The 24,493-nt window shown below is 36.7% G+C and overlaps 1 protein-coding gene across 2 annotated transcripts in view; it reads right to left on the bottom strand.

Moving 5' to 3' along the window:
* The window catches only part of LOC134793634 (bifunctional heparan sulfate N-deacetylase/N-sulfotransferase), a 168,421-nt gene that overhangs the window by 24,992 nt on the left and 118,936 nt on the right, over positions 1-24,493 (bottom strand). For both annotated transcript variants that reach the window (XM_063765264.1, XM_063765265.1), the window contains exons 6-9: positions 22,238-22,444; positions 9,315-9,492; positions 4,175-4,420; positions 987-1,149 (exon numbers count right to left, since the gene is read on the bottom strand). In XM_063765264.1, coding sequence (XP_063621334.1) covers positions 987-1,149; positions 4,175-4,420; positions 9,315-9,492; positions 22,238-22,444 — 794 coding nt within the window. The remainder of the gene's footprint in view (positions 1-986; positions 1,150-4,174; positions 4,421-9,314; positions 9,493-22,237; positions 22,445-24,493) is intronic.

A 24,493-nucleotide genomic window follows, 5' to 3' on the forward strand; every position in this document is an offset into this window, starting at 1 on the left:
AAATTTTGTGTTTCACTCGGGGGAAAATTATGTTTAACCCTTGTGCTTTGAAACCCTCAAGATTCCATTTTTCGAACATTATTACACGCATATTAGCACGAGCGAGTGAACAACACCATAAAGTTAAAAATACACAAAAAGCGAAATACAATCTTAAGACTAGGTAACAACAGGCGGTCTTATCGCTAAAAAGCGATTTCTTCCTTTGAGTAGCAGGAAAATTAAGTACTTATAACTTTGAACGGCAAATGCAAAAAAATGGTTTTAATGCAATATTATGGTACCATCGAAAAGAGTCTCTTCAAGAAAGAAAGAGACTCTTTTCATCTAAAGTGTCTCCGGGCAATTCTTCGGCTGATATGGCAGGATCGTGTTCCAAACTCGGAGGTTCCGCATCGCACTGGCATGTCGGGTATGGAATGCCTACTCATGAATTGTCAACTGCGTTGGTGTGGACACCTTGTACGCATGCCACCATCAAGATTGCCTAAAGTTGTGTTTAACTCCGAACTAGCTTCGGGTAAACGCAAGGCCGGTGGACAATATCTGCGGTACAAGGACGTCCTGAAGCGCCACCTGTCGGCCACCGGCATATCGTGTGAGTCGTGGGAGGAGCTTGCAACTCGGAGATCGGACTGGCGAACTGCGGTCAACACTGGTCTCAACGACTTCCAAAGTGCACGCCTCGAAGATCTTGACGCTAAACGCCAGCTTCGAAAATCCCGGCCCAAGCCCTCCTACACATACACTTACGACTCAAATGGCGAGCTTTACTGCATGTCTTGCGGCCGGAAGTTTAAAACAAAACTCGGTTTCGCAAGTCACGTTCGAGCCCATGCACGGCTTTACTGAATACCTGATACTGATTTGTCCGGGTGTCGCCGTCGACGGATACGTCTGGAAGGACATCATCATCATCATCAAGGTACCATCGAGTCGATCTGCCGATGAATCAGCAGTTTTATGACAGCAGCATCATATCTCACCGGGTTGTTGATGACGGTCTGGAACAGCTCCCCGCCCTGTATGGAGCGGTCGAGGCGCTGCCGGCCGCCGGGATAGCGCTCCAGCAGCAGCGTGTGGGTGAAGAGGCCGCACGTCTGCCGAGGCAGCACCATGACACCTCTGTGACGGAAGCCGCGCCGTAACCTGAGTAACATTTGTTTCATGTTTAAGAGCCCATCAACGTGCATACTAGCTCCACAGCTAAATAATCGTGATTATTTTAATTTAACGAAAGATATTGGATAAAGGGGGCCGCTACGTACTGTATTGTGTATTTAAGTACCATTTGAATACATCAGACTACTTTTTATGTTGCTGGATTCGTCAATCTATGCGTCCTAAGTTAAAACGGCCGTTTTTGTTTTGAATTCCTAGATCGACGAAACCAGCAACATAAAAACTAATTTGATGTATTCAAAAGGTACTTAAATACACAATACAGTACGTAGCGGCCCCCTTTTTTCAATATATTTCGTTAAATTTAAATAATCACGATTATTTAGCTGTGGCGCTACTGTGCACGTTGATGGGCTCTTAATTAGATACATTTTCGATAACTTTTGAAAATGGAACAACGTAGGGTATAAGTTTATTAGCGCTGATAGGATTTTAACTTTATTCAGAAATTAAACTTTATACCAATTATTTAGCAAAATGTTGATTAACTTTATTTTAACAAAGGTGTTATATGGTTTTCAGAAATTACTTGTCAATTCTCATTTATGTCATAATCGTTTGACCTACCTTTATCCACTTGACCGTCCGACGATAGCATAGTATCCGAAAAAAATATGCTCTTAACCGTCCGCGGGAACCTTACTATCCAAAGGGGTGGAAGAATGAATTGATTTCAGAGCCATCTAATGGAATATTTCGGCATTATTTACTAATTCTCTTGATGCGACAACGTATTCTACATTACCTATACTAGCCCAGAGGCCTTTAATAAAAGTCCAAACTCCAAGGTCCCAGAGCTCCCAGACATTACCTTCTTATTTCCTAATAGTGAATAAAATGTACTTATGGGATAAATTAGTATAAGTATCCAAACTTAAAACAACCTAGGGATGTGTCGTACGGTGCTCTGAACACCGTAGTCTTGAGTTCAACGTAGCCTAACTAAATAGTTAGCTCTAAAAAAATTTAGATGGCAGTGTAGTTATAATTTTTGTAGAAAGTTGTGAATGCGCTGCGCGGGGCGTGCGTCGCTAAAAAAACCCGGACGGTTGACAGCAAAACAGTCTCGCGTGCCGGACGGTTGAGTGGTTATATTACAAAGGTCACACATGGGACACGTTCCATAATCATGTAAGCATGTCATTATTCCGACGCGTTTTTATATTTATAACGGAGCAACCAAAACAATTCCCAAATCCCACTTGCGAAAAAAGTGTCACGCGCTAACAGCTAATGTTTTTTAAATACCTTGGCACTGCTTAGGGGCTATTCATAAATTACGTCATTTCAAATTAGGGGGGGGGGGGGGTCTGGACATCGGATGACGGTAGCATGAAGTAGGAGGAAATGGGGTCATTTGAAGCATGATTTTTGGATGATTATAGGGGGGGGGGGGTCAAAAATCGTCAAAAATCGATGACGTAATTTATGGACAGCCCCTTAGCTGGACTTGTGACCGCAATACAAATATTATTACGTTAAATAAAAACGTCCACTCGCCCAGTGATATTTTTAAAGGTCGACAGGCAGGTAAGATTACCCTTTGTATCAAAATATATCAAACGTAAGCCCAGAAAACACTAACAAGGGTTAAAGGTTTAGCAGTTTCAGCGGAAAAATAAAAAGGGTTGTCAGAGCACTCAACAATGACTCTTTTATACAACAACGGCATATTTTTAGGGATAACAAATAGGGAACGTCTACAACAAGACAATCTCGAATTAATGACGTCATTCCAACTGCTGGTGCTGTTTCCAACAAAACGAACAGGCATAGCTTTATATTGGTGCTGGAGTAATAGGGTATTTTACTACTAATGTTCGTTTTTTTTAGCATTAAAAATAAGGTAAACAATATTGATGTGTCTTTTAATTAACAAACGCATATTGATATACATATAAATAATATTGCATAAAAATGGTTCCAACAGTCTAGGAAGGAAACAAATTCTATAGTCTGTGTATGTTCTTATTGCGCATTTATTCTCACTGAGATGTTCGCGTGTAATAATATCACAACTGACATCTTACAATAAGTCCCTGTAGGTAAAATACGATTTACTACAAAACGTTAGATATAAAAACTGTCAATACGTCTTTATTTATGACCATCGGCTCTAGTAATTAAGATAATTTTAATGAGAATTGTGACACTCGTAGTTTAAATAACACTTCTCAATTCGCTTCTACACCACAGATAAGACCTATTAATAAACAAAAACAATCGAGTATTAGACCTGAATATCATTGAATAATTCTAAAATTAGTCCGATATGTCTTCAAGGATTTAATCAGCTTACCTAAATGGTGTCAAATGAGATTATTACACAGAATTGATAACTTTGACGGCTCACGCTTTCCTTGTAGGTAGTTTAGGAAAACAAAGTAAATTAATCGGCATGCCGTGGTTTAAAGCCACTAAAATCGTCAACGGTTTAATGAGCTTTAGTAGGTATTATACTCGTATGATATGACGGAAAGTTTTGCAATTAGACGAAAACAGAGAACCTAACCTTATAATGAGCTGTCCCATTATAAGGTTAGACAATGTGGATGTTAGTATGCGATTACAAAAAGTTAGATTTATTATTAGGCTAGGTTTATGGTAAGGGATAGTGAAATAAATGGGATATCAGTTTAAACGTGTTTCAAAGAAAATATAAATGTAAATGTGTAAATGAAAATATAAATGTAAATAAAACATGCATCGAAAGGCTTTTGACGCGAAGAGGGTGGTCGGTTTCTGCCCTAAACGTCATACTACGGCATTTCGTGCACAGAATGCACAAGTAAATGCTATAAATGGAGAAGCACAGATTGGTCGGGATTTAACATGGCCAACTGCTTAAAAAGCATCATGAACGCTTTCTGCTGCAATAAGAATATCTATTCTATAACGGTATCAGATTACCTAACCGGGTACACGCGAGACAAGGCGAATTGTTTGTTGAGCATTATCAATACTTGTGTTTATAACTGTTTAATCATCTTACCTAGCCGGCCTGAGATGCGGGTATTCTTCGGTACTGGTGACTTTCACGTCCCACACCTTCCTCCAAGCTTCATACAGCGGTTCGTGTACTGGGTACACGCCCGAATGGTGCGGCGACACCGAGTAGCACGAGTTGGTCGGGATACCGTGTGACAGGGCGAACTGTTTGTTTAGCATCATCTCAGATTCCAACTGCGACACGTTGTTGTAGAGGTGCGGCTGCTGGTGGTTCCACATGTGGCAGAACCTAGGGACAAATGCAAATACCAATTAATATAATGCTTTAAGTTTAAGCTGGTCGTTCATTGGGCGGATTATATTTTATTATCCTACGCAAGAGCATGACGGCTCGGCCACGGCATTGAGCGACTGGTGACGGCGGCAGCGACAACCATAGGTGGGAACGAAAGGTCCGAACGCTGTGTCTCGCTCCAACCTATGGTTATCGCTTCCGCCGTCGCCAGTCACGTAATGTCGTGGCCGAGCCGTTATGTGTATCAGTGATGAGAAAATGACGTAAGATGTATTATTTGTAATGGGATTTAAGTACTATCGCAAATTACTATGTAACTAATTTTACAAATGAAGTTGGATTGCGATAGTACCTAGACAAAATTCAGAATTGTCAGGTTGACGTTCACGACCCTGGGTATGTAGGCAATTGTAATGTTTATCAAATTTTAGCTATTGCGTTTTTTAACTTTATTACCAGCGTTATTTCTATATGTTAATTAAAAGTGAAACAGGATGCTTCCTTGTTAAAAGCTTAATTTGCTAAAGTAAAGGAAGGAGGTGTAACTCCATCCCAATCGGTCTTCATTTCATCTAAAGAATTCCTAATCTTCTTAAGCCATGTACCAGTGCGTCACCGTCGCGAATGGGTATCCTTTTCCTTGCGAATTATAGGTGTTAGATTATGGCTTTAGGTTAAGTTGTAAGCCACATCCAGTTTTTTTAACGTAGAACAATATAACTAGTTTTATGGAGTTTGTACAATCGATACAGTGATAAAACAAATAGGTACACGCCTTTCTATGCTTACAGAAAATATTAAAGCTACAAAATACGTAACTAGTTATCGTTTTAATGAAATTGAATTGACACCTGTCACTGTCAACTAATGTATTAAAGTACACTATTTGTAATAATATTTTGATGACCTAAAAGCCCGACAGACATTAGACATTACATTAAATATATGATGAAATTTGACAAGTGATTACCATATCGGGCAACCAGACAGTAAAAAAACCCCTACGACTGGCGCTAATTCGAAAAAATATGCAAACTTGGTTGACACATGAGATTTATTGACAGTGTAGGTATAAGTGTCATATAATTAGGCGACCCTGAGCAATAGCAAAAAAAGTGTTTTGCAAAATCATTATTGCATTATAAAATCGCAATCCATCAGTAATTTTCACCTTTAAAATTTATCAAAGCAATGAATCAGATGCTGAACTACGAGTATCACTATAAACAAATCGCACTCTCAGCATACAAGAGATAAAAATTAGGCTCATTCAAAAAAAGAAAGCTTCTCTACGCACAATCGATTGTCAATTGGATCAATTTATAGGCAGGTTGGCATTTGGCATGAGAATTTCGTTTCGAGTTTCGAACAAAACTGGGGACATTAAAAGCGTAAATCAAGCCGAGGCAGAATCATAGTTATATAATCACATCAAGTTATTATCCTTGGAATATATAGTACGTAGATTGCCGACTTAGGCCACGTTCATACCCAACCTTGGCGACGAATTCTACAGCCTTTGTGTAAAAGCGGCTTTAAGCGAAATTAATGCAAATTTGCATGAAAACACAAGCTCTGTGAACATGGAATCTTATGAGCACAAACGTTGCAGTAATATTTTTAGTTGATTTCTATTTTCACTACTACTTTTTTTTCAGCTCCAAACAATTGTTTAGTAATTAGTTTTATTACCTACTACTTAGCTCTTTTTAAAACTAAGACACTAAGTCGTTAAAATATTAACTATTTTTGGACAAAATATATGGTTCAATAAGTCTAGGTACTTGAAACTTGAAAAATTAAAAATTCTAGTGAGGATAGTGACATGTGCTTACCTACAGTGAGTAAGGTAAGGTAAGGTTAGGTTAGGTTAGGTAACACCTATACGAAAACCTGCCTAGTGCAAGTTTAATCTTTTAAAATAATTTCATAGCACTGTAACCTACGCCTGGTTTCAATTTGCGGTTGTAAGTGCTTCACTCCTTTTAGACTATATTAAAGCTTAATTGTATTAAGTTTATTTGCATTTGTATTAAAAACACACGCTGTATAATATTTTAATTAACAATCATACCGAGATTAAAGATTTTATGTCTAACAGTTACGTTTACAATTCAAAAAATATGTTCCTTACATGCCTAAATCCCCCATCATTTCTAATTTAATTTAATTTTCATTATTTGTTGTTAAAGCGTCAATAGAAACACATTCTGAGAAAATTTCAACTGTATAGCAACAACGGTTAATGAGATGGGCCCGCTGACAGACAGACCGACAGTGTAAGCTTAGTAAATGGGTTCCGATTGTCACCCTTCAGGTACGAAACCTTAAAAAGTTTGTCTCTTGCAAAACATTCCAAAATGTAAACTTTAATTTGTTTCCTCGAAATAGTGGCCGAGGCCGAAAGCACTATAGAATATAAATTGACTCGTATCTTCGAGAGCCTCCTCGCTCAAACCAACTCGTCCATCTAGCTAACTTTCCTGCCTCTTCAACTATAGTATGAACTAACTACAACAAGGTACGAACTCGAAAACGAATAGGTAATTTATAAAAGAAATTAAGTTATTAGTATTGTGAGAAACACCAAATGTTATTAAGACACGAAGGTGATAATTATCTATCACCGTAATTAACAATCACATATCACACATAATTACTCCGGCCACTAATAGCGGCAATTAATTAATATAAATTATTGTCCATTTACGATAACAACTGGCATTTATACCAAGACAGAAATTTTAATACAAGTGTTAAATATTTTTTGGAAGTAAAATTTCACGAACAGAAATAAAGAGTTAATAATGGTGTAAAATGATACTAAATAAAAAATTGTAAAGTTTTTGCGGTCAGCCCGCGCTCCGCTTAAACCACTCTGAGAAATAAATAAGGTTTTTGCGTTCTGAAAAGTTAGCAACGATAAATCAAAATGACCGTAGTGACGCAAAAGTGTCACAGGCTAGGTTTAGTTTAGTTGGTTGGTAGTTTTTGTCGTAGTTTCGAGCTCGTTTCAACTTTTGTTGCGGTATTGTTTTATTTTGTAGTACATACTGAATATATGTATGTTTTTGTATGCGGGCATCAAACAAAACGCACAGCAAACACGACAACACAACGTTCTAGCGTGAATTCATCATCCGTTTTATCTTCTCTATGTTATCTCCATTGTTCGCACATGTTTGACTACCCTATATCATTCGCGCTCCATAGTGCAAAGGGTACCTGAATCAGATGCGTTTAAGGGGTCATTTTGTTTATCGAGCTGTGTTGTCAGGAATTGAAAAAACGTTATTTTGGTATTGCATTGATAAAAAAATAAAACGTTTTTTTGCGTGATTTCTGTATAAACCAAAGTTTTACTATCAATTTAGCGCAAATAAACATTCGAAAGTAGATCGATGCACACATATTTATGTAGTAATAGTGTGTAATTACTTATTATAACGCAATTGTTTTTTGTATGGAAAACGAACCACCTTAAGAACTTAAATTAATCACAAGATATCGCACAAGGCCAAGAACTTACGTGTCACTCATAAATGTTTTTACATTAATTTTAAAGTCTCATTAATCAATACATGACATAACACAATAAACGAAAAGAATTTGTAATGTCAGTATAAATGGGCTCGGTGAGACAACACAACAATACGTTATAGACAAAGTAGCAAGTGTATCGTAAAACACACTCGTTTTACGGCCACACTAATTAAAAGCAGAAATCAAATCCCTTTGAAACGCAGTCTCTCTTTAGACGCCTGTTTCACTTCTGTCTTTATAATCATAATCAACACCTCTGTGTTAATTAATAAGGTTTTTCGAAGTATTTTGTAATCCCTGACGTATCGTAAACCATCGTCTAAAAATAAAACTTTCTGCCCTTAAAGATCTGAGCATTTCCGAAGCCTTTACTTGTAAAGAGGTATTTTATCGTTCAGAAATATTGCCTACGCCATTCCATCCAAGCGACCTCATTTGTTCTAAACCAAGGCACGGGCGGAATGCACAGGCATTTCAACTATTTCTTACCGATAAAAGAATTGCGCAAAACTTTTTACAAAAGATAAAGGTGAAAATGCATTCATATAACATACTTTTTAATAACGTGAAAGACGCGTGTTACTCAGTACTATAAAACTGTCGGGAATAGGCATAAAGAACCATTTAGCATAATGTTACTTCACTTATCTAAATTATAAATCTGAGCGCGCGTGTTCAGTAAATAACACACAATACATTTATGGCTCGATCAACATTTCATGCAGATTTTGTGTTCCCTAATCATAATCAATGACACAAAGTAGGTATAGTCTCTTGTGAAAATTGTTAGGTATTCATACTTGCATTGGGTACTGACCACCTTAGGAAAATGTCCCATAAATTTACGTCTATAATAACCACAATTAATTCAGCAAAAAGACATATATCCATGGCAATAAAGTTTAAAAAAAAAAATATTTCACATATCATTTCATATAGGTAAACTGTCATAACATATAGATATCATAACTAAATCAAGCGAAGCTTACTATAGTTGAAGTTGACTGTTAAGAAGCGCGTTTGTGCCGTAGCAAAACACTAAAGTCTAAGATGAATCTGAAATTCTGAGAGGCCATGAGAGCTACCACTTCCACTACGATAGGCGGACACTTGAGTGTTATAGAGATAATCTTACCAGTTGAAATGCTCGCTTGTCTTGAAATGTTGTTGAAACGCTTTTTGTTCGCAATTCTCGGGCGCTGTGGCGTGGTGGTAGTACGCAGCGCTGAAGCCGAGGTTTGACCTGAACCCGGGCACCAAGTGTTGTAAAGCGGCCTACGAGGCCAAGAAAGCTACCATTTCCACTTAAAGGCGAACACTTGAGTATAAAATAAAGTAAATTTACCAGTTGAAATGCTCTCTGTTCTTGAGGAGCGCGTCATCGCCTCGGTTCTCGAGCGCCGTGCCGTGGTGATAGTACTTGGCGCTGAAGCCGAGGTTGAACCTGAACCCCGGTACCAGGCGTTGTAAGGCGGCCTGCGAGGCCAGGAGAGCTGCGACGTCCTCTTCGTGGAGGCGAGTACCTGAGTATAAAAATAATTATTTCTTCATACTTGAGAATTGTTAAAATTCAAGCGATTCTTTCAAATGCCGGCAATCTTCACAATTACTGAAATACGTAAACAAAAGAGACATCAGATTAAAGGTTATTCAATAAGCTTTTAAACGAAGTCAAATTGAATAAGGCAAAACTATATCACTAAGAGCTAGAATCGCTCTAAATCGCTCGCACCATACGAAGGACTGCGATTTTCGTGAGGCTCGGGGTAGTTAATGCTATCGTGCTTTCTTTTCTATTGGTTTTGGTTGGAGTCTGTTTTATATGTTACTTTATAACATTCTCGATTTCTAGAATAACAAAGTAGTCCCTTAGTTCCCTAAGATCACGTACATCATTTCACGGTATTCTTGATTCTGTAACCAAACACGACACGTGACGCATACATAAACTGCAAATTTTCCATTAGGTGAATATTATTTCAAATAAGACGAGATCTATATTTATAACAGTTATAATACCGTGGTGTTTAATAACAATAACAACGTAGTATTTACTGGTATGCAAATATTAATTATTAACGCTTAGTCACTATACGTCAATAGGATTACACATTGATTCCTAACGAAGTCGACTGCAGTCTACAGGCATCAAGTTACCTTTCGTATAGACGGGGATATTAAATTCTCCTTAGAACGAGAATATCTAATGAATCAGTTCGCTCGATACGACGGCGAGGTAGCGAACTTTGACTTCGAGAATTATAGTCTTCTCAATCTTCTCATACGTTTACCGCCCGATGAAGCGCTAAAAAGAAAATTCTAGGTAATATTCGGTATGTTCAGTTGAGACGTAGGTACGTAAGTTATTGTTGTATCTTCTGAAATTTATATTTTTATCGTTATTATTGTACCTACATTTAAGTAGTTTTGGCACGGCGGACGTTGAAATCAATGCCGTTTAGTTTAGGGTAACCGGTTCGATGGTGTGACGTCTAGGTTCTGTTGTATTACAAGGTGATAAATAAAACTCAGTTGGTCAGTCAGGTGTGCTCAGCGACCCGCCTGTACGCCATGACAGTTGACAACAGAATGTCGACTTGCAGGTAGTTCGCATTGCACTTTTATTGTATAAACGTCACATCTCTTCCTTTTTATAATGATTTATTTAATTTATTTTTTGCGTTAGCCATGCAACAATAGTTCAGTCATCTCACATCTGTTTATCTTATAACTGCTAGGTTAATTTAGATTCTAATTCCGACATACTACCACCGGTTCGGAAAACAGCGTTAACCTCAGACCCGAGAAGAACCGGCGGAAGAAACTCGGCGAGGTGTGGATATATTCATTTCTCAACAGTTCAACAATAAACATTATTTAACAATATAACCTTGGAATATTTACACTATTCCTAGTATCTCTCTCAGTTGCTTAGCGGTCAGCTGGAAGAGATCCTTTAAAGGGATGAGTTCGCCTTTGTACACATTTATTCTATTCTCTTATTGTTATGTACTTGTTTAGCGTAATAAAGTGTTTTAATACAATTATGGTTTTACTTTTACAATATCAGTCTCTCTCCTTCTCCTTTTTTCAGTTTTGAATTTTGAGTCTGCTTTCTTTTATTCAAAATGATAATAACTCGAGGTTTAAATATCTTACGAGTTTAACCTTAACACATTCAATACCACTAAGTGCTACGGGTTACGCTCGTAGCGCGTAGCCACGGTTTCGTCGTATGTAGCGCGTAGTCGCTACGAACAGTGTACCCGACAGTCGGGTTCTTGGTGTTGAATGTGTTAATTGATACATATTTTCTTTGGATGCTTACACTTTTCTAGGTATTTTCATTAGCGTTCAAGCTATATACATGTTTCACACAATTAATACCTATTTCGTGAATTTCCAATAAAATTGTAACATACAGGTCGCTTTCCAATAACATCTCGTACATGTACATTATTTATTGGCAACAACTGATTTCTTCAGTTTTACTTGGCTGTTTGATAGGTAATATAGTATAATATATAGATATAATGCAATTTATAATATACTTAAATGGTCCAATGTTAAGTAAGGTAAAAAGTCATACCAGATATCACAACCTATTTAGTTTTACTTGTGTACTGGTATGTTATTTACGCAAACCATGATCCAATACAAATAGATTTCTATTTGTATTAGATATTTGACCGTTATTATTATAAATTGCATTGGATACATTATTTTATTACCGTTTTTTAATTATAATACTTGCTGAATACAGTATTGACCTCAATTATATTCAAGTATGGTATACCGACCTACTGTTAATCTAGCAACTTAATGTTACTTATACAATGAATGATATTATTTATGTTATGAAAACAACTTTAATCCCTGCTTACAATTGGAAGTTGATTTTAGCCTTGACTATAGTCTACAGTAGCCCTTGACCACAATATACACAGCCTTAATTTGACCATGGTTACAGTCACATTAATATATTTTTTTTTATAGACATTTTGCTTCCCTTAGGTTCAATTACTTACAGATATATTATAGAGCAAAACTAGCACCTGTGTATGTTCATTTTGATGGTGGCATATATTGTTTAACTCTAATTATGTATATTTTACAAGAAACCAATGGAATTTCATTACCATGAACATTTACTTTATTATTATTCCGTTGCTTTAATAAACCCTAGGCCATTTTGGGTTTTAGTTCATACTTGGTACTTAGTACCTGTACGATAATTAAACAACGACTTAAGTAAATAACTCTTTGATAATATATATTTACTCTTGCAAATATAGAGGCTCGATCTGCAACCTCAATTTACAAGGTTTGTTTGATTTTGTTAGTTTCAACCTCAACTAGGCAAACTGCAATTTGGTGCAATCAAGATCACGTCTGGTCCTTACGTTTTTATACGTACACAGTATAAATTTCCCACTAACGTGCCTTTTTATTACACTTAATTAAAACTCATCTCTATCTGGGTAACTGTCCGATATTGACGCCATCGCTTGGCCGTCCATTTTACGGATTTGGTTACTATGTTCGTATGTGTGTGTTTTCACTATTAGGAACAAGTCATATATAAAGTAACGCAGTGGGAGTGCAAGGTTTCACGCATCGTCACTGATTGGTACTTTGTATTTTTTTTTTCAGCATTTACTTTAGATACCTACACAATGTGTGGCATTGTGACGGACCCAGCGTCCATTTATTTACCTTAAATTGACCTTTGACCTGATTGTAAATATATAGAATTACTATTGTGTTCTTTTGGCACTAAAATTAGTTGATTGGCTTTAGGTAATTTATTTATTTTTAAAATTATTGTGTTCTTTTGGCACTAAAATTAGTTGATTGGCTTTAGGTAATTTATTTATTTTTGGACTTTAATTTAGTCGGCCCGTCGACTTTTATCGGTACTGATTTAGTCCTAGTGCAGCTTTGCATTTTGAATTGGCCTTTGTAGGCACATTTATCACATGCCGGCACATTTTATCTTTTAGGGGGAAGGCGGCGCCATTATCGCAATCCTGTCTACCTGTTTGTTATGTTTGCCCAAAAACTCTTTCAGTTGCCTCCTAACATTTTATCAAATTTGTTCCCATAATCACTTGTTTATTGTAACTGAAACCCCTAGATTCAATATTTTCCTTTAGATCGGCGGAGGCTCAATTTTCCGCATTGAAATCACATTTAGAATCATTAGGAATAGATTAGATTAGAAATTTCCAAAGTACCATTCTTGTTGCATCAGTCGAAACACGAATCGTTCATACAAACTCTGTTTTTGCGAAAAGTATTCTTATAATTTGTCGACAGCAACTTTAAAAATGTCCATTACGCTAGCTTCTGAAACGTGCGTACTTGGAAGAGTGCTCGCAGTTAGCAGGCACACGACACTCAGGCACATTCTAAAGCGGACAATTAAGACATCATTGTAATACTATCCGTAAGTAAGCACGGAACATGTGCGTTAGGTAAGTACCTTCTAACTACCGAGTTTCTGTGCTTAAGGAGTTATCGAAGTAACCTAACGTGTAACAAACAGAACAGGTAGACACATATACATAGGATTGGACCCCAAGACATACATTAAAGTTCAACGAGTCTTTGTGACAATAACCTGAGTTCCACTCCTTAACGTTAATTATAGTCACATATTACTAACAATTTAAATTTTATGGATTTTTTTATGAGCTATATTTATTTTTAATTCTGAAGAACTTATCATTTGCACTACATGGGCCGATATCCCATGCAGCACTCGCGGAGTTTTCACTCCAATGGTATTTCCTTATTCGGACTTAGGTTCCACTCACGGAGTCTTCACTCCAATTGTAGGTATTTATTTATACGGAACTCGTATCTTGCATAAACTATACATTAATACCATTGTCTTTTCAGCCTATGAAACTCGACTTTTCTAGTTTTCATATTTATAGGCAAGGTTGTGTCAATGTCTAGTTAGTTATTTTAAATACACCATAGTCGGCATCAGCAACCCCGCCCCACCACCATAACCGCGGTACTTGCATTTGAAAACTCGTTTAAATAATTAAATAAAGAACTTATTAAAGGAGGACAAGATAAGCATTTCATGAGTTTCCAAATGTAATCGATCACCGCGCAATCATTGCTGGCGCGGCAGAATTATTAAGCATAGCCATACCTTCCCAAGGCCCACGGTCCTACCAGCTGTAGTAGGTACTTTCTAAGTTCGGTGGAAGAATTTTTTTGCATTTATTCGGAAAATGTTTTTTTTTTTTTATTATAATTATTTTCAACAAAATCTGTTTACTGCACACATGTACGACTCTAGATTCTTCAGACTCTCAAGACTCTTAGACCCTTTAGACTTCTTTAGACTATTTAAACTCTTACAATCTTTAGACTCTAACTTAGATTCTGTAGTCTCTTTACTTTTTAGACTATTTAGACTCTTTACTCTTTAATCTCTTGAGACTCTGACTCTTTAGACTTTTTAGACTATTTAGACTCTTTAAACGCTTTAGACTCTTTAGACTATTTAGACTCTTTAGACTCTAGACTATTTAGACTATTTAGTCTCTTTAGGCTCTTTAGACTATTTACTCTTTAGACTCTTTAGACTCCATAGACTCTTTAGACTCTTTAGACTCTTTAGGTTTAAACTCTTAAGACTTTAGGTTCTTTAATCTAACTTATTTTTATTTTTTATTTCCTTATACATATATTATGTGATGTGAAAAGCAGTATGGGTCACATGGTAGCAAAATTATTTTCACTTTGGGCGTTAACACTTGAATCCCTCACTACGCTCAGTATTCCATTTTAATACCTCGCTTCGTTCAGGATTCAATGTTTGCCGTCGCCACAACCTAATGTTTAATTGAAGCAGAGTTGCATCTGTTTTGCTTCGTTCCATTTTAAACAAAACAAAATCAACCCTGAATCCTACACTATAGATTCAAATTTCAATAGCAAATTTCAGACTTTTCCTTGTATGGCTGGGCCCCAGGAGGGTGAGTGCAATATTAACACAACAACATTTACAACCATAAAAGTATTCCATTTTTGGAGAATACTCGTATTAAGCTTAAGCTTTACGACAAATTTCACCCACAGTATCAGTTTGTTTACTTATTTTTCCTTTTGCATTATAGAAACAAGACCCAGATAATATTATGCTGATTTGGTTAAATAATTTAAATGCATATCTAACTAGCACACGTAAGCTAAGTAGCACCATGTTGTATAGCAGATGATCTGTTGATTTTTATTGAGTCTGACGCTAAATAAAGCGTACACTTATTATTTATTTAGGTAGATAACTTCTGGTTAAAAGTGTTAACCCTATTATGTGAACTATTATTAAGCATTTGTCGTTAATTTGATACATTTGTGAGCTAATAATAAACTACAGCGCACCCAGATATTGTTTCAACAACCGTTAACGCAGACAGCACCACGTTGGTATACTTAGTTACCTGTAGTAAATTACCGGTGAACAGACATACATATTCAGCACTACACAGCAATATGCGCGACAGTTTATTTATTATACGTATAACTTAATTATAGTTTTACACGCTTCCTTAAATACACAGTCGCTATAAAAGTTTTATTTCTATTTTATAATAACTTATTTTACTGTATTTGGCTTAATTTCTGTTCACCGACCCGTTTTTTGGAAAGGTAAAAGCATTAAATAGTATTTAAACTGAATAAGACGTTGAAATGTGCCCTATAGTAATAATATTAGCGTAAAAATAGTTCTTTTCTCGATCAAAATATAGTTTAAATACCAGAAGTGTACCTTATAAAGATGTTTATGTGCTCAGAGCTATAAATTAAGTCCACAATGGGTCCATCATACCTGTGCTATTTGGGTCATTCGTCTCCCTCCCTTTTATTGAAAAAATAATTTCAAACTGATAACTTTTTGTCGGTTATTTAGCAACTACATCGATTTTTTGTTTTTTCTTACGTTCTTTATCCTCGTCGCCATTGTGACGTCTAGGTTCTGTTGTATTACAAGGTGATAAATAAAACTCAGTTGGTCAGTCAGGTGTGCTCAGCGACCCGCCTGTACGCCATGACAGTTGACAACAGAATGTCGACTTGCAGGTAGTTCGCATTGCACTTTTATTGTATAAACGTCACAGATGGCAAATAAAATAAGCCGTAAAACATTTATAGTTGTGGATTATTCAAAATTAAATAAAAAATGAACCACCGCCACGAAAAAAAAACGCATATGAATCGGTCTACTCGTTTAAGAGCTACGGTGCTACTGACAGACACACACATATAGGGGTCAAACTTATAACACCCCTCCTTTAAAAATACAATAACCAAAGGTATTACATATAACAATATTAACTTATTCAATTTCAATTAATGTTTCAAGATATACTTGGAACTTGTATGACTTCTGGTTGTTTAGTAACTTTAACTTTTAATATGACTCTTAACCATAACAATAACTCGGTACCTACCGTGATTTTTCTCATGGGGTGGGTATCTACTATACGTGTACGATACGGTAGGTATGTCCGTGCGAATACAAGAAGTAAGAAGCTCAGATTATGGTTTGAACAAAAACATTCTTAACTAATAACTATACATTAGTACTTATACATGCATGCTCTTCCTTGCTTGATCTTGCCCGCCTTGTTGTGTTGAGTTAGATTGAGAAAATCCCGAATGTTTATTGGTGTATAATGTTAATGAGGTTCATGTTTGAGGAAATGAAATTCCTTTATATCGTTATGATTAAAATACAAGATGGCTCGAGGCGGAACGGGGGGATCTGCTTACAGATAAATAAGTATAACAATACTGACAATTGAGTCGCTTAACTTCAAACTCGGGTAAATCCATCTGTCAGATTATGCGATTTTGGTATTAAGAAAAGGTAATAAATCCCCGCTATCTCAAAAACCGCTTCAGTTATCTCTGTTCCGCTAGGTCCGCCCAGAAGTTAATTCTTTCTGTCCCCTCTTCCGCTTCAAAATTCCATAATAATTCCTATATTTTTCAAGCTGTTCGACTTAGGAATTCTCCGCCTCTTGACCTTTAGTGCGCTCAGTCTCCTAACTCTTTAAACTCCATTTCTTATCTCTTCCTTAATACTTTTATCTGGTTACTCTTTCCTTTGGCTGGCACTGTTACATATGAATATTTTTTTTTTATGTATACTTATGTCGGAGAATGGCTGAATTGTGCCATCTATCGTTTTATCACGCGGCCTTTGACAAATAGAGCAAACTAGGGTGTTACAGTACACCTGAGTGGCGTTCGGCGCAGTTCCGCCAAGGCGTCATAGTGTGCGCTGTCAAAACAAATGCAATCCAGAACAATTGAAGTTATGCTGTCAATCAATCTTCAGAAGGGAACAATGAGAACTAACGGGAGAAGATGATGTATGTGGCGGTTCCTGGGTCTAATCCACTGGTTTGCTTGGGATAAGATGTGTAACGTGTGCTATAATGTGTAATCAGTCTTGTCCAGTAAAGACTGTGAGTTGAATATCGTATTTCATTGAAAGCCCTCGTCATCCACGATTCAAGGTTCTGATGTGTATCCGATAGTATGATACACCCACGATTTCCGACATATATATAAGTATGTGTATGTATGTATATGTATTTTTATTTTGTTTATTTTTATTTGTATGGTAATTTGTCTGTTTTCTGTGTATTTAGTGATAGGTTTCTTTCATTGCATTTGCAACGCCTACTGACATATGTAAATTTATTAATTTCCGCTACCCAAAGGTTGTCTGGGTGATGTTGGTTGTCTGGAAGAGATCGCTTTTTAGCGATAACACCGCCTGTTGTTTACCTCTGCTTGTGTTTCTGTTTTCTTTTGTATTGTTTTCTTTTATTGAGGTGTGCAATAAAGAGTATATTTGTATTATTGTATTAGGATAGATATATGCTGAGAGGGTCAAATGGATTTACCCGAGTTTGAAGTTAAGCGACACAATTGATGGTACAACATAAAAAAATTGCCAGCAGCTTTGAATAATAATTGGCGATTGTAATATTTGAATTGGAAATATATTTTAATATTGGTTAATGCCAAAATATTGTAGCATAATTTATGATTTCAATATGAAATGTATTTTATCAAAGGTTAAGGTTATTAGATAATACCTTATTAATATTTTCATGTTAATAGCCATAATGTCATTAGAACAACGTTCACCATATATCGCTCAATCTCGCATACTACTTTTTATTGCGACGACTTAGCTAGTGCCTTTTTAAACATTTGTTCAATGTAAATAAGTGCCATCTATATATACATATAATAAAGCTGAAGACGGTCGAAAGTCTGTACATGGAAGATATTTGAGAAAAAGTTGGCTGGGGATACTTAGAATCGATAACAGAACACGTTCCAAAAGTTTTTAGAATTTTTGTCTGTTTGTCTGTTTATCTGTTTGTCTGTTTATTTGAACGCGCATCACGTGAAAACGGCTGAACGGATTTTGATGAAAACTTTACTTATCTGTCGTGAAAATCCCCGGCCAGGTTATAGGCTATAAAAATTCAACATCTAAAAGGGGGGGTAGCCACAACAGTCGAATGACTTAAGTTTGCCCCTGAATCTTATGGCGCTACTTAGGAAGGAGGGGCAAACTTTTTCAAATATGTGCTACCACTATTGAGTACCCTGGTAAACTAACAGATGGCGCTGAATTTAGTACGTTGTGACATGAATAAGCTACCGAGGAAAGATTTTGCCAAATTAACTCTAAGTTTAGAACAGGGGGTACGGATATCAACAAAAATAATTGAATAATTATGTTGATTTAATAAATTAATAATACAACAAAATTAAACGACAGTAAATTAATTGCCCCTCATTGCACAGTCTTTTGGGGAACTGAGTAAACATTAATTAATAAAGAAAACTAAAAATGAGTTTACATAGTTACATAGTGGTAAAACACACATAATTATCATCACGCGTATAATTGCATAATTATTTAAAATTATTAATTTTCTCCATCATGAATTATACCTAATCGTAATTATATCGCACCCATATCAAATCCATATTCATACAAGGTGGGTACTTTGAAAAAAAAAAACATTGACTGCAGCAGCATTACTCTGTTGCAACGTTACTGCTGCAGCACTGTAAATTTTCGTGATAAAATGATGTGACTGATTTCCATGCTAAAAGTAGAAATGTACAACTGTCTATCAAATTGCGTTTTTATATCGAAAAATTTTCGCGCTCGCTTCGCTCGCGGTTTCAATACCTTTCTGAGGTATAGCGACTGCAGCAGCATTACTCTGTTGCAACGTTACTGCTGCAACACTGTCAATTTTCGTGATGAAATGATGTCACTGATTTCCATACTAAAAGTAAAAATGTACAACTGTCTATCAAATTGCGTTTTTATATCGAAAAATTTTCGCGCTCGCTTCGCTCGCGTTTTCAATCACTTTCTAAGGTATGGTGACTGCAACAGCATTACTCGATTGCAACGTTACTGCTGCAACACTGTCAATTTTCGTGATAAAATGATGTGACTGATTTCCATGCTAAAAGTAGAAATGTACAACTGTCTATCAAATTGCGTTTTTATATCGAACAATTTTCGCGCTCGCTTCGTTCGCGTTTTCAATAACTTGGTAAGGTATGGCGACTGCAGCAGCATTACTCTGTTGCAACGTTACTCCTGCAGCACTGTCAATTTTCGTGATAAAATGATGTGACTGATTTCCATACTAAAAGTAAAAAATTACAACTGTTTATCAAATTGCGTTTTTATATCGAAATATTTTCGCGCTCACTTCGCTCGCGTTTTCAATTACTTTCTAAGGTATGGCTACTGTAGCAGCATTACTCTGTTGCAACGTTACAGCTGCAGCACTGTCAATTTTCGTGATAAAATGATGTGACTGATTTCCATACTAAAAGTAAAAATTTACAACTGTCTATCAAATTGCGTTTTTATATCGAAAGATTTTCGCGCTCGCTTCGTTCGCGTTTTCAATCACTTTCTAAGGTATGGCGACTGCAGCAGCATTACTCTGTTGCAACGTTACTGCTGCAGCACTGTCAATTTTCGTGATAAAATAATGTGACTGATTTCCACACTAAAAGTAAAAATTTACAACTGTCTATCAAATTGCGTTTTTATATCGAAAAAATTTCGCGCTCGCTTCGCTCGCGTTTTCAATTACTTTCTAAGGTATGGCTACTGTAGCAGCATTACTCTGTTGCAACGTTACTGCTGCAGCACTGTCAATTTTCGTGATAAAATGATGTGACTGATTTCCATACTAAAAGTAAAAATGTACAAATGTCTATCAAATTGCGTTTTTATATCGAAAAATTTTCGCGCTCGCTTCGCTCGCGTTTTTTAACATTACTCTGTTGCAACGTTACTGCTGCAGCACTGTCAATTTTGGCCCTAGGGAGAGGGGGCACCATGGTCTACAAATGCTTAGGACATCAAAACGGCACTGGTCGTTTGCGGAGTCAAACGATTTGGGACTCGCATTTAATACGCATTACCATGCTTTCCAGAAAAAAATCCAATCATTCGCGAAAGTCTCGCAACGCATTGAGGTTACAAGGGGCACGTGGTCTTCCTCAGGAGTCTGAAGAAGACCACAGTGAGTAGCGCTCTAGCCAGGCAGGCCGCTTCGCTTTCGCTCGCGCGCGTATACCTTACTGTATCGTCCGATATACATCTACTACTCTGTCGTGCGTTTAAATCACGTGTAAAATTTGAATAAGAGCGAAAAAAACTATTGATTTTGGAGTGTAGTTTTATTTAGTGGTACCTAATTGTAAAATATTTTATCTGGACTGCAGTCCTCTAGCATATCCATCTGTCAACTTTACTTCAAGTTCCGCCTCGGAGAGAAATTAGGATTAGTAATTAGCCGCTTACTGACACAGACCGAATTCCACGCGGGCGGAGCCGCGGGCACAGCTAGTATCCCATATACTCGTATAGTATCGGACGTTACATAAGTATAAACTAGCTCAAACGGAACAGTTATCAGCCTTACCGTGCACCGAATTCCAGCTAAATAATACCCAACTAGCTTAAAGTTGCAAAAATCCCAATTACACTCGGAATCGTCGAGAATTGTTCGATACAATTAGGTGTGGTTTCGATGCACTTTCATATTAATCCGTCAATAATTGGTAGTTTTCATGCAAGTTGCTGCAATGGGAATGGTAGATTATTACCGTATTAACTTAATTGATGAGATTCCTTTCAGGCTTTATTTCAGAAAATAATACTTGTAGATAACTAATTTCATTCTTTCCTCTTTACATTTACTTTGTGTTCTGATGATTGTTATGTTATCTACCGTTGTGTGTGTTTACCTAACATTATAAATGACGCAAAAAAAATAATTTTGTGTCCATTTGATCAATCAAGAAGTAACGTTTTTTCTAAGGCTACTTAATACAGATTCGAAAATAAAGCATTTAACCTGTTACAGTCCCAAAGGAAAGAGTATATACTCAAATGTATGGAGGGCGTCACTGAACAACATCATTTATACATTTATCTCATTCTGCCGTATAAGCGCGTCCTGTTTGCCACTATGTGAATGCAATTTGATTGTTTTAAGATATACCTATGCAATGCATATCAATAAATCTGGTGTTACCAGGTAATTTGTTGTTATTTAATTTCTACTCTTTTTTGTCGGAATATACCTAAATATAATTCCCAGTCAAGCCAAGCCACAGATTAGGTTAAGCAATGGCTTTTCGCAGTGCCTTCAAGCGAGAAGTAGCGTATTTCCGATGAATTCAATATCGTACAAGGCGTAGACAATTAATCCGCCTTAACACAGAAATGTGGCGTAGGTATAGAACTTGCTATACTGACGTTTGCGGGCGTGTGTTCAATGATACTACCGCTTCATTGAATTAATCTTAATCTTAAATCCTTCTGATTTACATTTTTACGAAAAAATCCCTGAATTACAAGCCGAACAGGCTGGGTGTCCAGTCCGTGCTCATGTATGGACTTACCCCTCTCGCCCACGAAGATGTCAGAACTGCAGCCCGGAGCCGAACAGGCTGGGTGTTCAGTCCGTGCTGATGTATGGACTTACCTCTCTCGCCCACGAAGATGTCGTCTATGTGAACGAGGATCCACCGCTCGAGGCTGCTGAGCTGGCCGTGGCTGAGGTAGCTGAGCGCGTCGAGGAAGAGCAGCCGGTGCAGCCAGAACTGCAGCCCGGTGCCGAACAGGCTGGGTGTCCAGTCCGTGCTGATGTATGGACTTACCTCTCTCGCCCACGAAGATGTCGTCTATGTCAACGAGGATCCACCGCTCGAGGCTGAGGCTGAGCTGGCCGTGGCTGAGGTAGCTGAGCGCGTCGAGGAACAGCAGCCGGTGCAGCCAGAACTGCAGCCCGGAGCCGAACAGCACGCGCTGGATGCCGTCCAGTCGCCCATGGTCTTGTACCGCCGTCGCTAGCGGCAGTCGTTCTTCTGTGAAAATATGAGGATTTAGACATCTCATTATGTGCTTATCATACTGTGACATATGTATTGTTTATTTACATAAGTACAGATATTTAAAAAAATACAATAAAGGAAGGTTCCATTGAGAAGGTATAGTACCTACATCCTATAAGATAGTACCTGCGTTCCTGATCCACAAAAGCTGACGGGAATGAATTAAATGAAATGATGCCATCATTGTGTGAACCACGACTTATTGTATAAACCTGCATATATATATATATATATATATATATATAGATATAGTATGTGTGCACTTATATTAGTGGTTTGTACAACAAGGGACAAAAAGGTTTCTTTGTCATAATGTATCTAAATGAAGAATCAAATTATAAATAAACACAAACAAAAATAATAAACAGATAGATATTTCAAAACTAACTCAATAAGGCAAAACATTAAACAAACTGCAATAAACTGTTTCCTTATTGTTATGCAACCTCGTCTATGTAAAGGGCATATTTTGCATATTGCACGAGTATCTACTAAACTTACAGCGAACGTTTTCTTTCGTTCTAAACTTTTGCAATAAAAACAATCAAAGATTACTGCGACAAGTCGAATAAACGTTGAGTACGTACTTATTCTAATACGCTTTTGACGATTGTTTGGATTCTCGCGCTTTTTGCTGATACTGTGAGGGAGCAAAAACTATGCATACCTACAAAATTGCACAGATTTAATATTCTCATTATCGTTGTCAAAAAACCATTTGAGAACTCATTCATATTTGATATGTGTTGACTTTGTATTAACCTTTATTGCAATGATTTAAATATGTATGGCGTTATTCATACAAACGGTACAGCCTCAATTAGCTATTCGTTTGTATTAATATACAGGATGATTCATGAGACGTGAGCAGGACTAATCCTGCACACTCAGTAACAGATAATTGATCGATCACCGTCGTATTTAGGAGAAACAACAACACTTTTTCCTATTTTTTAACTTTTTGGTGAGGGCAAATTTAATTCTCAACAATCATGGTCACCCTACAGGACCTAATTAATAAACATAAAACCTCTTTAACTGTAATGGCATGTTGATTACGAAGAAAATAAACTGTCAAACTTGCGTGAGATACGAGTTTTCAAAAGTAACCAGACCGTGATGACAGTAATGACATTAAATTTGACACAGAATATCGGTAGTTTAGTATTCTAATTTTAGGGTGACCATGCATGTCGTAAAAAAATTAATAACTTTTTTTTTCAACACGACTAGAAAATTAACGTTATCCTCACTAATACTGATACGAAACAGTTGCTTATAATGAACGATATGCGCAGTGTTAGTCCTGCTCACGTCTCCTGAATCACCCTGTATATATAATTTTGACTTATCTATTTATAAGAAAGGGAGAAATGTAAAATAGTTAATTGAGGCTTGTAAAGTTTTATGAATAAGGGGGTTAATTATTAAAAAAAGGTTACAAAGTCAACACAAATGAAATATCATATAATTGAATTAGGTCACAAATGCACACACATACCTACATAGTACGAATAGGTATCTTAGTATAACAGCCATTTCTGAAAAATAGGTAGGTAACTACTATTCGTAGGTCCTACCTATCGTAAAGCACCACCTTCTATATAAACATAAAATAAAATAATATGTAAACACGGATCGGCCAGCGGATGAAAAAATTGCACTGGATATCATATCTAATAATAGGTATGCATGTATAATAAATGCAATTGCTTTGTTAAAATGAACATTTTATTGCGCGAACTTTTAGTATCCCATTTGCAAGAGTTTTAATACAGAAAGTCAGTTTGCTCGCTTCCAAAGATTTTAATTTGGTCGAAGCGAACGACTCGTGAATATTTAACACGTTTTATTTGCTCGTCCGGAACGTTGCGTGCGTTTCGTTCATGTTATGAGTTTAATCCTTTTTATTTATATAGCAAATGAGAACAAACGGCTGAACAAACGACATAAAATAAAATTTTGGAAACGATTATATAAGCCCAATATAGGTTTTATAATTTGAGCCTTCAGTCGTACAAT

The sequence above is a fragment of the Cydia splendana genome, chromosome 9, assembly GCF_910591565.1.
Source record: "Cydia splendana chromosome 9, ilCydSple1.2, whole genome shotgun sequence".
Lineage (NCBI taxonomy): Eukaryota > Metazoa > Arthropoda > Insecta > Lepidoptera > Tortricidae > Cydia > Cydia splendana.